The sequence below is a fragment of the Morone saxatilis genome, unplaced genomic scaffold, assembly GCF_004916995.1.
Source record: "Morone saxatilis isolate NCDOM2014 unplaced genomic scaffold, NCSU_SB_2.0 Contig3, whole genome shotgun sequence".
Lineage (NCBI taxonomy): Eukaryota > Metazoa > Chordata > Actinopteri > Moronidae > Morone > Morone saxatilis.
The window spans coordinates 21901518-21915926 of NW_023339873.1; the positions used below are offsets into that span (position 1 = coordinate 21901518).

At 38.9% G+C, this 14409-nt stretch overlaps 1 protein-coding gene across 2 annotated transcripts in view; it reads left to right on the forward strand.

Annotated features, from left to right (window-relative positions):
• The window catches only part of LOC118337458 (neurexin-3a), a gene marked incomplete at its 5' end in the record, with an annotated part of 77316 nt that overhangs the window by 50423 nt on the left and 12484 nt on the right, over positions 1–14409 (forward strand). Inside the window, 5 exon segments of one of the 2 annotated variants that reach the window (XM_035674506.1) lie at positions 5974–6155; positions 6705–6876; positions 10225–10314; positions 11442–11749; positions 14142–14232. In XM_035674506.1, coding sequence (XP_035530399.1) covers positions 5974–6155; positions 6705–6876; positions 10225–10314; positions 11442–11749; positions 14142–14232 — 843 coding nt within the window. 2 annotated transcript variants of the gene reach the window in all.

Here is a 14409-nt window from a genome sequence, read left to right on the forward strand (position 1 = left end):
GCATTTTCACCTGAATCTAAAGTCTGCAACAAGTCATTGGTCACTTTAAGTAAAACATTATAACATTGCATTGCCAACAAAGAACTTTGTCTTCTCTCTCAAGTTTTCTTCCTTCAGTATAACTCAAGTTTTTAGCAGTAGGGAAAGCTCTGCTGTTACTAATAACATTAACAATGGCTCTGTTCTACTCAAGTTTCGCAGTAAACCTTGACAGTGTGACAGTGAGTCAACATGACCGGTACCAGGACCCTGAAACTGACGCAGCTAAACGAAACATCCTTAATTTAGTTATTTACGCCTACGCTTGTCTTGCTGTGACATGTCAAAATGTCTCCTGGGAAAAAAATCCTTTCATTCATACAGAGGGTGCAAAGAGTGCAAACTAAATCCAGCAAAGACTACAGGTGAGACTCCAGTATTCTACACTTCCACAATTTATTTTTAAGGTAAAAAACTGGCAGCTGTGGTTGGCAGAACTTTTCCGTAATAAATAGGGTAGAACTTTTCTACTAAATATAGTATAATATATATATTATTATATATTATTTTATACTATATATATATAGGTATAAGCACTGTTGAGTTTTAATCCATATTTTACCATATACATAAAAGCTTTTACCATCAAAAGAAACTGTTTTGCCAAATAAAAAAAAAAACATATAAGTGATATGACTTTGGTTTTCCGTGCAATTTAGTCTGTAATATAAAAAACAACTTTATTCTGTATAAATTCCTTTAAAATGTTTTGCAATGAGATATCACAGTGTTTTACTATTACAGAAAGTTTCTGTAATAGTAAAACCTTTACAGTCTTTTACTGTTAACATTTTTTAGGGTGCAGGAAAATAATGCAACTCATTAAAATACAATGATCTTTGCCTAAATAAAATACATTCAAATGAAAAGTTATGATTTAGATAAGGACAATTTGGTCAAAGATGGTAAACAGAATCTGACTCAGCTTTCAGTGGCAACTTTTGGTACTTGACAGTTTTCCATTCTGGACCCTTTGCAAACCTTTAACTAACAGAAAGAGGATAATGGCCATGAAGAACACACAGGGCTCAATCAATAATTATTTTTACATTTTTCATTAAACTCGTGACACTTTTCTTTAGCCTGAACAGAAAATGTTTGGCGTTTTTGTCCAATAATTTTCCTGCTAATCGACTAATCAGTTAATAAACTAATTGTTACAGCAGCGACAGCATTAGAAACTTTTATGTGTGTGTAGCCTCTGTCTGAAGGCTCCATGGTAATTAGCTGTGATAGAGGAGAATGTTTTGTGTTTTGTTGCTCAAGAAGCCTTTACAGAGTTTATTTTTTCTGACGAACGCTGCTGCAGGCTGGAACAATCACGATGGCAATGGAATTTCAGTGCAACTTAGACAGAATATGAATTATATTATGAATTATATTACATAGACATAGAGATCTCAGCCTTAAACCAGTGAATTTCCATGAATCGTTGGTTAAGTTATGCTCATCTGCCCTCAAACCCTAATAAGTATGCCATTTTAGCAAACAGATTCAAGAACAAATGAGGGCAGATAATAATGGTAGAATCATCAGTCATCAGGGAGGCTGGCCCGGTTGCACCCTGGTCCAACTCGTCAAATAATGAACAGCTCTGACTATTTTCTTCTGGGCTGAGTTGAGAACTTGCACATCATTACACCGGTCCAGGATTGACAGACAGGAAGTACAGACAGACAAAAAGTTACAAGTGGTGTAAACACATAAACAGACTGAACACTGTATCCATCATCTACTGTATGTCAGTCCTGAAAATTGTGTAGCCACATCTCCCACATCTCACCTAGTCGACGAATCAGATGGCATCTTGGGAGCTGCTGAAGTATGAAACCTTGATAACCATTTTATTACAAAAATCTGTTTTCGGAGATTTAAGGGAGCTGCTTGCTGGGCAGCCCTTTACTACCCAAAAAATGAACCCAATACAACCTACATCAACCTGGTTTAAAATTCTGGATTATATCATCAGCAAATTTGACAGAAAACTGTCCAGAGACTATAATGGAGGCCTATGGAGCAGACCCATTGTACACTCACATCTACTTTACTATTTGAATAATAAAGTCTAAGTGATAGAGCTTATTCTTATCACCACTATTACTATTAGCTGCTATGGAATTTTCTTTATTTTAAACTTTTTTTCCCTTATTTTAATAATAATAATCTAGTTACAGCCCTGGGTACGTACTTATGCCTACATAAATAGCACTGACAATAACAAACTCTCCTGCCAGCACTACACTTTAATTTATTTCTCTCTTTATCTCTTTGTTATTATTTTTTTTTCCATTTCTTCCTCATTCACTAATTTTGCTGTATTTTGTTGTAATGCTACCCCCCTACCCCTGTACTCTTCCATGGATTAATGATGGAGCTGCACCTCAGGGCTGGAGGTTGTGGAAAAGAATGGGTGTCCATAGAACTTTAATTAAGCTACATCTGGACACATCTGCCAGTCCCTCACAGACAGGCTGTCTCTCCTTTGGTTTTTAGGGTGGGTGTTCTTCACAGTGTTATGTTTGTATTTTCTGTTTGGATTTTTTTGTTTGATTGATTTTGAGTTGTTGTCAGTTGTCTGTGATTTCTAGAGCCTTTTACCCATACACATGTAGTCCCACAGTTAGGTTTTATATTATCCGGTCATTCCATTACTAAAACATATTTGGAGCTGTTTCTAGAAATGTCTCTGGCTGCTGCAGTGCCGATGTGCTGATGTTTTTTGTGAATCAATGATTGTTTTGGTGATTGCAGTGGGACACCTTTTGATCCTCATTGTGATGTGATTATTGCAATCATAATTCAGCTCTTGCTTTCAATTTGGAGTGGCCAGGTGTGTGTGAGAGTGAGTGAGTGAGTGAGTGTGTGTGTGTGTGTTTGTGTACATTTATATATGGGAGTGAGAAAGTCATCAAAATACCAAAATACCATATGTTTGCAAGGGGGTTACTTGGGTTATGTTTTTAACCACCATTTGTAATGTCTCCATCTGGACCCTCATCACTGCAAAGCAGCACTGTGTGCACTTTTATTTCTATGTATATATGAAGCAACACAACAATACCACATAACTCTGACTTGCTGTGGTTTAGCCAGTGATTGTACAGTGTGTTCCCTGTTAAAATCCATTTTTGGCAGAGAGGTTTTAAACTTGGAAAGATAACAAAACAAACTCTATTTCACTCTCAAAAAACAGTCAAATAAAACTGAGACAAATATAGAAAATGTACACCAGTGCCACCTGGTGGACGAAGTACAATAGTGCATGTGGTTAAGCCATTAAACAGGCAACAGTTCCCACAGAGAATGTCATCAGTTGTAATGTTAAATGTATTCAGTCAACTTAACTACAGAAAAAAGCTGCTATGCCCCACTTCCATTAAGGCTTATTTTCTTTATTTGTTCAGTCCTACTCGTTTTTCTATGTAACACGTACTTAAAACTAGTACTCAAACACTTCATCCATATTGATCAATCAAACTCCAGCTACACAATATATAAATACCTACAATACCAGGCTTTTTACTTGGACCTAGATCTCTAAATACTCAAGACTTGACTTGGACTAGGTTCAAAAAACTTAAAAAGAAAAGAAACTGCTTTAAAGCATCTCAGAATCATTTCCACAGTAGTACGGCCTGCTGCACTCCTGCAAATCATTATATAACTGCGTTCGTCAGACAAAATCAGGATATATACAGGTTAATGACAGCAGCTGTGTGATCACTACATTGACCTTTAAATGGAGTGAGCACAGACAAAGGTATTAGCAAAGTTTTCTTAACTTTACTGCCACACAGCCTAATATTTTCGCCACGCTCTCCTACATTACAAATAGCTTAAATTAATATGAATTGGGTTAGATGGTGTTATAACTTGATGTATAATTCATGTAGTCAAATAGCCAGGTATGTTCTGGAGGCACAGTAGCTGTAAGGCTACTGTTAAATTAGATCAGTATCAGCATCATGGAAGGTGTTCTTATATGTGATATGATGTTATCTGATTTGGTGGGGCACTCCTTACTGTGCTGATCCACACTGCAGGGTTGGCGGTATCGATCCTACAGGTGGTGGTCATAAGCACACGCACAGATGTATATTGATAAAGAAAGATAAAGAGTTCAAACTAATTTGAAATGACACGCAATTAATAAAAAAATCATAACACAGTACAACTGATGGCACTTCACAGGAGAACATGGAATGTGAATATTATTCGGACATTTACTTGTACCACACCAGTGGGCTGCATATCCTTGCGTATAAATATTGTTATCTTACAGGCATTTTTTTAAATTTGGTTGTACACTCCGCAATAACTTGGGGTAATCTGCTGACTCACTTGCTAACGTTAGCAAGTGAGTCAGCAGATTCGTTGTCGCTGTAGAGTTAGACTGCTGCTTTGTACAAAGTTGACAGAAGCACATTGCTTCTCAGATACTTTGGTGTCACAGTTGTCCGTTTAGAAGCCGATCACACACAGCTACAGGTGCGACACTTCAGAAACGCCTTGGCAAAAAGCACTGGGGAAAAATCAGTTGGTGTGCCTGTGGAGTGCCTGTTCAACATAATATTACTAGCTTAGTTTACTGATCATTAACCTACATATCATTAACCTCTCCTTCAGCTCATTGTGGTTTTGGATCCTTACGCAGTCCCGTTGTCTCTCTTTGCAAAACGTAACATGTACTTGCAGTGTAAGCTATACCACCAGCCTGCCACCTCACTCTGTTGAGCATCAGACCCACAACATTCACAACGTGTGACCCCGACTGCAATACAATACAGTCACAACACACACTGCTGCATTGTGCTCCCCATCCTTAGGGGCAAAGGCATCGGCTGATTTCCATATTTTTCTTTCTGCTTTTTCAGGTGGGCGGCCACAGAGAACAGTGGGGAGAGTGAGTTTTGGGGCATGCAGCTGAAATTGGTACACCCACGCGGTATTGGCACATTGTATTAGATGAATTAACAGTTTTTCAGCAGGCATAAGGGGGAGGCAATTGTTTTCATAAGGGCACTAATTTGTACAGACTGAAGCGGCTTGGCTAGGAAGGCAAGAGTGGGGGTTCTGGGCTTGGGCAACAAAGCGCCATTATGCCCGCCTGGCGTTATCTGCCTCAGCAAAGAGCCCCATCTGCCTGGGCTTGCTCATTAGCATTAGCTAGCCTGTATGTGTGTCAGATAGTGTTTTTGTGGGTGTGTTTGTGTGTGAGAGAATTGGTTGTGTGGGCTTCTGGTAAAATCCTGGGAGGTACAGTATAATAGCGAGCAGTCACATACACCCTCACACACACTGTCACTTCCCCAGGCACACACACATAAACATACATTCATGCAGCAGCCATACGGAGCAGCATATGGCAAGACAGCCAACATGTGGAGGCTAAAATCTAAATGACACACTTACTAAACTGTGTGAATTGCTTTTTGCAACTTTATAATAATAAATAGTTAAAAGAATTCCATGCAACATGTCCGTTTTAAGTGTTTTCCTGTAGACGCAAAGCCAGTGCTAAGGTAAGGCCAACAGTTCTACCAATGGGGCCAGGTGAGGTCTAAATGGTTAAGTCAGTAACCTATCCTGCCAACTTCATATTAACTTTATTGATTATGAAGTCTGAAATGTATTAATTTTAACTACAAAACGTAGTCAGTGGTGGGTTGTTTGGGGACTTGGAGAAGGCTTACAATGAGTATGTGGTACCTGCACCCAATATTGCTATCAATACCCTTTTATTTCAAATCCATTATGGTTGAGCCAAGATAACAAATACTTGGATTGTAGAGCTGACTGTACCTGTTACAGCGCCTTACCAGTACATGACATTTTCAACTGACATTATGTATGGATATAAGGTATAGGATGTGGTCCTTGATTTAGTTTCGAGTTGAGCCTATTATTCATACTTCCTCTTCCTGCTCTGTTTAGCTGGGACGACGTACATCTTTGGCAAAGGAGGAGGCCTCATCACATTCAAGTGGCCAGCCAATGAGAGGCCGAGCACCAGGACCGACAGGCTGACCGTCGGTTTCAGCACCTCCCTGAAAGATGGCATCCTGGTCAGGATTGACAGCGCACCTGGTCTGGGTGACTATCTCATGCTGCACATAGTAAGTTCTCACACACATTCTGCACCTTTACTTTTCTGTTTTCTTTTCTTTTTTCTGTTTGCTGTACCTCTGCTGTTCGGTTGCCTGGTATGTGCAACGGGCATCAGTTGACTCAAGGCTATATGAAGCGGTCATGTTCTATTGGCTGTTTGCACAGTTCCCACAGCAGCTTTAATTTAGAAATTGAGATGTCTGAATAGTCTATGTATGTATGTATGTTTTCCCTCTATTTTATCTCCCCCACAATTCTTCATATACATGTGATTTTTTTTAAATATGTTTCATCCTATTTGAATTTGCAGGCCTTAAGTTACAGAGACTTTTGTAGACAGTGGTTTATTTTGATTTTCCTACAGCGTCTGCTGCTGTTTATCAGCTGATAGAGATTCAAGTCATAGGGTCAAAGGGGTGTTTCTTAATTCCACTACCTCGAAATGATTTTTGTCCAAACACTTTATTTCTGTTTAAAACAACAAGGAGATGCAAGCATCCAATGTTTCAGTGTTTACAATGAATAACTGAGTGAATAATTGTGTTTTCTAATTTCAGCAACAAGGCAAAATCGGGGTGACATTCAACATTGGCACAGTGGATATCAGTGTGCAGGAGAGCAGTACCCCAGTGAATGATGGGAAGTATCATGTTGTCCGCTTCACCAGGAATGGTGGCAACGCTACGCTGCAGGTGGACAACTGGTCAATCAATGAACACTTCCCAACAGGTACAGCGCTAATTAATCAATCAAACCAAAACATTTTTTTACATTTCTGCTTTTGGCAATCATAACTGTTTGCAAAACTGACAGTTAAAAGTAAAAACCTACTAGTATAAGATATGATAAGGCAATGGGATCACGCCATTATGAGAGAGTTGAGAAGGTCACTGGGCACCGTCTGCTTTACCAACTAATGCTTTAAAGCTTTTAAACAGTTTACTTAAATATAGCACAAGCACATACTTACTTACAGTATTTAGTGCTCGGTAGAGTATAAGATTTGGGAGTAAAAAGAGTGGGGACAGTGGTGATGTAAGCTGGGGTCTTGTTCCCTCTGCTGCCATTCAAAACAGCACCCATGCTTTCCCCTGTTTCACACTTTCCAAGGCACGTTGTGGCCACCAGATGCAATGCTGCACGTTTACTTATTTTTCAATGGGTAAAGGACGATAAAAGAAAGCTGTAGGGAAGAGTGTGAGTAACATTCCACTTGGGCATATAGACCGCAGATAGTGAGCGGAGATTGACTGCGACACCCTACTGTATATACCCCAACAGGACAAATACAATTACCACTATCAGACACAATCTTGAAGCCATATAAAACCTTTGTGGAGTTGCTGCTCAGTGCTGTGTGTGCATGTTTGGAGGTGAGAGGGAGCCAGATAAGCCGCTCACTGAGACTTTGCCATCTAATCCCATGCGATTAAATGAAAACGCTGTGGATCGTTTCATAAAGTCATATTTTCGTCACACTGTCACAGCAAGTGTCAGTACATAGAGGAGAGGGGGAGAGAACAGTGTATGTCCTTGAACCGTGATGGTGATCCTGCAGTGCAGTGATAGTGCTGGTGTGTTAACGTGGAGTCATTTGTCTTTGAGCAGTGACTGAAGGGTTTTCGACATTGTCTCAAACCTGTCAGTTTCCTGAGTTAGCAAAACCAAACTTTCTTGGCTACTGAAAATACCTCTGTGTTCTTTGGCAGAAAAAAACAAGTATATGTACAGCAGAAGAAGAAAAATGAACATCAAGTGTTAAATTAGGAAATGTGTTAATTGTATAGGGACTTTTACCTAGAAGACTAGAGAGAAAGCGCTGTATCTAAAAATCTCTCTGTGATCAGCTCTCAGTACTTTTGCAGCTTCTACCTCAGTCTCTATGTAACACTCATGTGTTCCAGTTCCACCTGGGATCCTCAAGTTGTTCTCAGGGCTCTGCCCCTTTTGAGCTCCTGTCCTGTCTTGGCCTGGCTGTTTTTGTTGTATTTCATTGAGGACAGTGTTTTCTTTGTAACTCTTTCAGCCTGTTACAGCATTAGCCTCATCTAATACAGTCTAATCCCTGTAATTGAGTCTGCCTTAAAGAACCAGTGTGTAGGATTTAGTGGCATCTAGTGGTGACATTGCAACCAACTGAATATCATTTTAAAGTTGACATGATGCAAAACTATTTGTTGGCTAGTTTGCATTGTTCCCAAATGGTAAATTTAAGGTGAAGCTTTTACTTGACCCAGTGACATACTACATGTAGTGTAGAACCGAGTCATGGCATACCATTGTACTATTTTGTGTAAGCTCTGAATCCTCACTGACTATTTAGCTATATTTGAGATCCTTATTAATACCTTTGCGTAGTTTTGAGTGTCAGTTCCATAAACAAACATGCTGCCCAGTGAACTGTAAATTATGTTTAGCTCTACCCTTATGTATGTGTAGTGTACTGTGTGGTGCCATGTCCTGTTATTTCTCTGTCATATTACAATAGAGGGCCAGAGACGTTTTTACCATTTCTATAACCCTTCAGTTATGCTCAGGGCTCATCCTTCTTTTCTTCTTCTGTTTTTACTAAAATATACGTCAATTACAAAAAGAAAAAGAAGCAGATCCATTGAGCTGATTTTAACATGGATTTAATTTCACCATGATTCAATGAAGACACTGTTTACCATTGTTTACAGTAAACAAGGTTCCTCCATTAACAGAGTATGCGCATGCGATGTCACATCAGCCCGTCCTCACCGGAAAAAAGGCTGTATATGTCGATTGTGCAAGCAGTTTATTTCAACCCATATTTACGGTTATTGTTAAGTGGCGACCTTTAGTGGCTGTAGTAATTATGATGGTAGTAGTATAAAGAGCAAGATAGTCTATATAGGGAATGATGGATGGGTAAAACACAGAACTTTCACCCAGGAGGCTGTTGTGTCCCATGTAAAGCCAAAAGTCCAATAACTTATTTAAAATTTTAAGTTGCATAGTTTTACATTAGTGACTTACATAAGTCGTAATTATTATTTATTAGTAGTTTTGTTTCCTACACCTTAACAAACTGCATGTTTCACAAAGTTAACCACATGTTTTAACGTAACGTGTGTAAGATAACATACTTTACTTTTACATATTTTAACTCAAACCATGATGTTTTTCTAAACCTAACCAAACTTAGTTTACAACATTGACCATGTGTTTACAACGTTAACCATGTGTTTAACGCCACTAGACTTAAAAATGCACTTAAGGTCCAGCATGCAGCCTGTTTCCACAGGGGGGGCCTGGGGTGCCTTACATATTTCACTACGCACTGTATTCTAGGGGCTGTACTGGGCTCCATTTTAAAGCTAGAGTGAAGATACTAGTGTACAACCATGTCATGCTGGCATGTCAGGAAGGAGGCTAAATAACGCTCCGAAATGAGGCAAAATTTTGGCAATGGAAAAACTGGCATGGCCATTTTTAAAAAGATCCCTCTGACCTCAAGATATCTGAATGTAAATGGGTTCTATGGGTACCCACAAGCTTCCCCTTCGCAAATGAATGCCCTATTTAACCTAATCCCATGATGTTTTTGTGAGTGTATTAGTATATTTCGGTATACAGTATTGGTCCATATACAGTATTGGAATTGCATAAATTGGGAATGACTGGAAAGCTCAAACACATACTTCATGCCACCCCTGCATAAGTGAGTGCCCCTCTTGTGCCAGCCCAATTAAAAAAGTTGGGACTCGCGCCTGGTTGCTTGTCATTTTGGAGCCACTGACAATCGTCGTAGTCCGTTGTTTAAATATGAGGATGTGTTGTACAATGTGTAGTCACCAAGTTCACTACCCAGGTGTAAAATACAACCAAAGCATCTTCCATTATGCATTCACTTGGTAAAAAAATGTTTTATAAAAAACAAAAATAATGAGCCTGAGTTCTGCCGCAATTAAAACAAGTTTAATAAAATTGTAATCTTCAGCTAAAATCATTTAAACATATTGTAAATGTTAGAGTGAAAGTGGTATTTTCTGCAGGTGCCATGATGCTGATGATCAATAAATGTCTTCATAAATGTCTTCTTAAACTTTAAAGGGAACAGCGACATTGAACGCTATCAAATGGCCAATAAGAAAATTCCTTTCAAATACGCCAGACCAGTAGAAGAGTGGCTACAAGAGAAAGGTAATTTCGAACAAACATTTTTCTATGCTTATGTGTGTTCACTGATACAATGTGAAAAACCTCCTCTGCACTTCTATGATGAGAAGATTAAATGTCTGCTCAAGGCTAAAATGAACTGTGTGATTTTAGATTTTTTTTTTTCTGTGATACTTCAACCTTGGAGATGCCACATTAATGCAGGCCATAACATATTCAAGCTTTCCTTTTAAGTTCTCCGAGTGCTGCTTTCCATTTCTAACAAATGACCAATAAACTTAGTTTCACTGGCATGAACATGAATGTGAACCCATGCATGCAACTTTATATGTAACTTCATGGGCTAAACATGATAAATACATAACTAACTAAAGACTGTAAAGAAATTAAACAATAAAATGTAAAATAATTCAAAATATAATATGAATTAAGGACTTATGAGATGAGAAGAAATCTCGTATTGTTATGAAATGTTAGCATATTCATGTAGCTGCCGGCATGGCTTTAGAGGGTCCTATTTTAATGGTGCAAAAGCAACGACCAGCGCAACGTGGTCGGTCTTAGGTACACAGACTGGGATAAGATTGATTCAACAAATGGAGAGACACTTCCAGAAAATCATATCTCAATTAGTGTGTGTAAATTAGTACAAAGACAATTGAAATGAGCAATAAAAATCAAGAAAAAAATCATAAATTTGACTCACGCTGTAAATGGTCAAATGATATCATCACTGATGAACACATAAAAAAATGTTTTAGGATACTGTAAGAATCGCCCATATTTGTGTACAGATCAATTCTTTAACCACATTATATGTTTTTTTTAAATGCAGATTTAAATACATCTACTAGGTGTAAATATTTCTATGGGGTGAAGTATTTAGCTTGCTCTTGTTGATAAAACCACCAAATATACATCAGAAACAGACTTTTATCTGCCCATCTGCATATCTAGCACTGCCTCATTGGAATGAACAAAACAAATTTCAAGGTCATACCAAAGTGTTGAAGCACTGCTTGTGCTGGTTGTTGCACCACCACAAAAATAACGCCCTTTGTCTTGTTGCAAATAAATAGTACAGCTAAAAAGCTATATTAAAAGGTTCTTTCCTCTCTTGAAAATATCTTACATCTGGATGTCTCCTCTAGGACGGCAGCTAACAATTTTCAACACCCAAGCGACAGTCGCAATCGGTGGTAGTGATCGCGGCCGGCCCTTTCAGGGTCAACTGTCTGGCCTTTATTACAATGGGCTCAAGGTGTTGAACATGGCTGCTGAGGGCAACCCTAACATCAAGATTAATGGCAGTGTGAGGTTGGTAGGTGATGTGCCCAGTGTGGCAGGCTCAGCCAGGACCACGGCCATGCCTCCAGAGATGTCCACTACCTTCATTGAGACTACCACCATGATGTCCACCACTACCACACGGAAACACAGATCCTCCTCAACTGTACAGGTAACGACAGACTTCCATCACAGGAACTACACATACGACAAATCACATACTCATAATATGCACTGAAGAATATAATGCATCAAATTAGTAGGGTTGATAAAGACATGTAAACAAAGAAATAGTAATATACGTAGAAATTGGCCTGCTTGAAGTTGACCTAACCAACAAATCAGCAGCTAAAACTATGCATTCAGCATAACCAAGCAGTGGATCAGGAGTGCCTGTGAGGCCATCCCTGGCCACTTATTATCTATTTTTTACATGGTCAAACACCACGATTATAAACTGTGGCAAAATATACCACGTATACGGTTTTTGCTGTTGTGACCAAAAAAGTCGGGCCTTGCTCATACAAATGTAATCTGATCTATTGACAGCCAGATATTTTTGATTGATGGACAGATTTAGACCAAATGAACCAATTTGTGTTTTTGTTTTTGTTGTAAAATCTTATAAACACATCAAATTATAAGTAGAGTAAAACATTAAACGACATGCGTCATAATTTGAAGCATGAGTTGGAAATGTTGAACAAGACCAAGAACAAAAATGTGAACCTATCCTTTAATTTATGTCGATGGTGTCTCCCCATTAACTGTATACCAAATTAAATGAACTGTACTGGAGTCTCATTTGAGATGGTTTAATTGCTACTGTTTCACATTAAAAGCTTTCCAAGCCAGTTGGACATTGGTTATGCGTTACATTTTACTTGTCAGGTTTGTTAACCAAAAAAATCTTAACTCAAGGTCCAATTATTAGCTTTTTCTCAAGCTTTCAACCACTAACCCTTTCTCAGACACCTGTGTTTATGTGAGTTGCTGATGGGAGCATATAGACCACAGTGTAAAGAAAGCCCACTCACACAGACACAAACGCGTACAAGAAGTGGAGGGTGAGGGATTGGACGCTGCAAAATTAAGGCGGAACATCCGACCAGAGTCTTCAAGCCACAAGGAGTGAGCACTTACCACAAACCATTCAACACTTTAAGATCTCTGCTGGTACACCCTAAAGACAGGACCCCCCCTGAGAGGAAGACCAGAGTGGTGTATGACATCAACATGACGTCACCTGTGACAGCTGTGGGGGACACTACGTCAGTGAAACTTCCCAGGACAAGAGACTGAATGAACAGTTCAAACAACTGAAACTCAAGGTATTCCATATGTGGCTCATGACGGAATTATCACTCAAAGGTCAGATACTTCAATTTGTTTGAAAAAACCAGCCTCCCCCCATTTTATCTTGAACATGCCAATCCCTTCACAGTCTCAGAAATTGTATTTGAAGCCTGCCACACATGGCTTCTGTTGGCTTCTTACAAACTTATATTTTCTCCCTACAAATAACTTGGAGTAATAAAAATAAAATAAAGAGAAAATAAAACAATGTTTTATGAGAATTGGTTCAAAAATATTTAGTTGGCATCACAAATGAAACATTTTGTTTTGGTATTCCAATAACTGCAATGAGAATATAACACATGGAACATGTATTTCAAAGATACTCAACTTGCTTTTTCCAGGGGGCCACTTTTGCAAAATGACAGGGGCCAGTTAATAAACAAACATAATATTTTATCATTTAAATTGAATAAACATCAGGATTGATTGACGTGGCAGAATAAGACTTAAAAATAAGTCTTCAAAGTCATAATCTTTTCTTTTCTTGCGGTGCTACCAGGCAGGAATGCTGCACTGAAGATGGCATGTTTTGAATGGTGATGGTGCCTGATATTGGCAACCTTGCATACAGCGGTTGTCATTAGGCAATCAGTGGTTTAGGATTGGTATGAGATGGCAAAAGATTAAATTGCCTGTTTTCATAGACATCATTTGGACGTTTGCTGTCCTCACTTTGCCAAGAGATGGCATTGCACAGATGCATAACAAGTAACAACCAAGGGACATCAATAAAAAATTCTAATTGCCATAAACAAACAAACAACAGTTCATTAGAAAATGTTCAGGCAGATTTGGGCCTTAAGTTGAGTATCACACATGTATTTCATAAAGTGTGATACATACAAGTTTCATATCCCTAAATGCAAATGGTAAAAAAAATGCAACATGCACCGGTTCAAGACTGAAATGAGACATTACTTACATACTACACAACTGATCCATCTCCATGGCAACTGAGCAAACTCGCATCAAATGAGGCAGATTGAGAGAGTGGAAAGCTCTGACAACAACAACAAGTGAACCTTGAGTCAAGATCTTTTTCTCAACCAACTGTTTCCAAGGTCAAAAATGAACTTTTGCTCCCTTTCTAACTTGTTTTCTATATTCCCCTTGTCTTTGTGTGTCTTCTTTGTTTTTGCTGGTGGCTCTCTGTGTTTGGGGTATCTTTGCTGTGACCTCTGATGACCAATGTTCTGCCCCCGAAGCACACAGGAGATGAAATTGTGTCATCTGCAGAGTGTTCAAGTGACGACGAGGACCTGGAGGAGTGTGAAACTAGCCATGCAGGTGGGCTAGGTTAGTTTGCATTTGCTTGCTTTCTTTGTGCTTCCACTCATCTGCACCAGAGGATCGATGTGTCCTCAAAGCATCACACCCCCATGGTTAGACAAAGTGTAACTTCATAAAGCAGTCAATGTAGTAACAGTACTCATATAGCGAGCTGCACTGCACATTATCTATAAAGCCGGATTA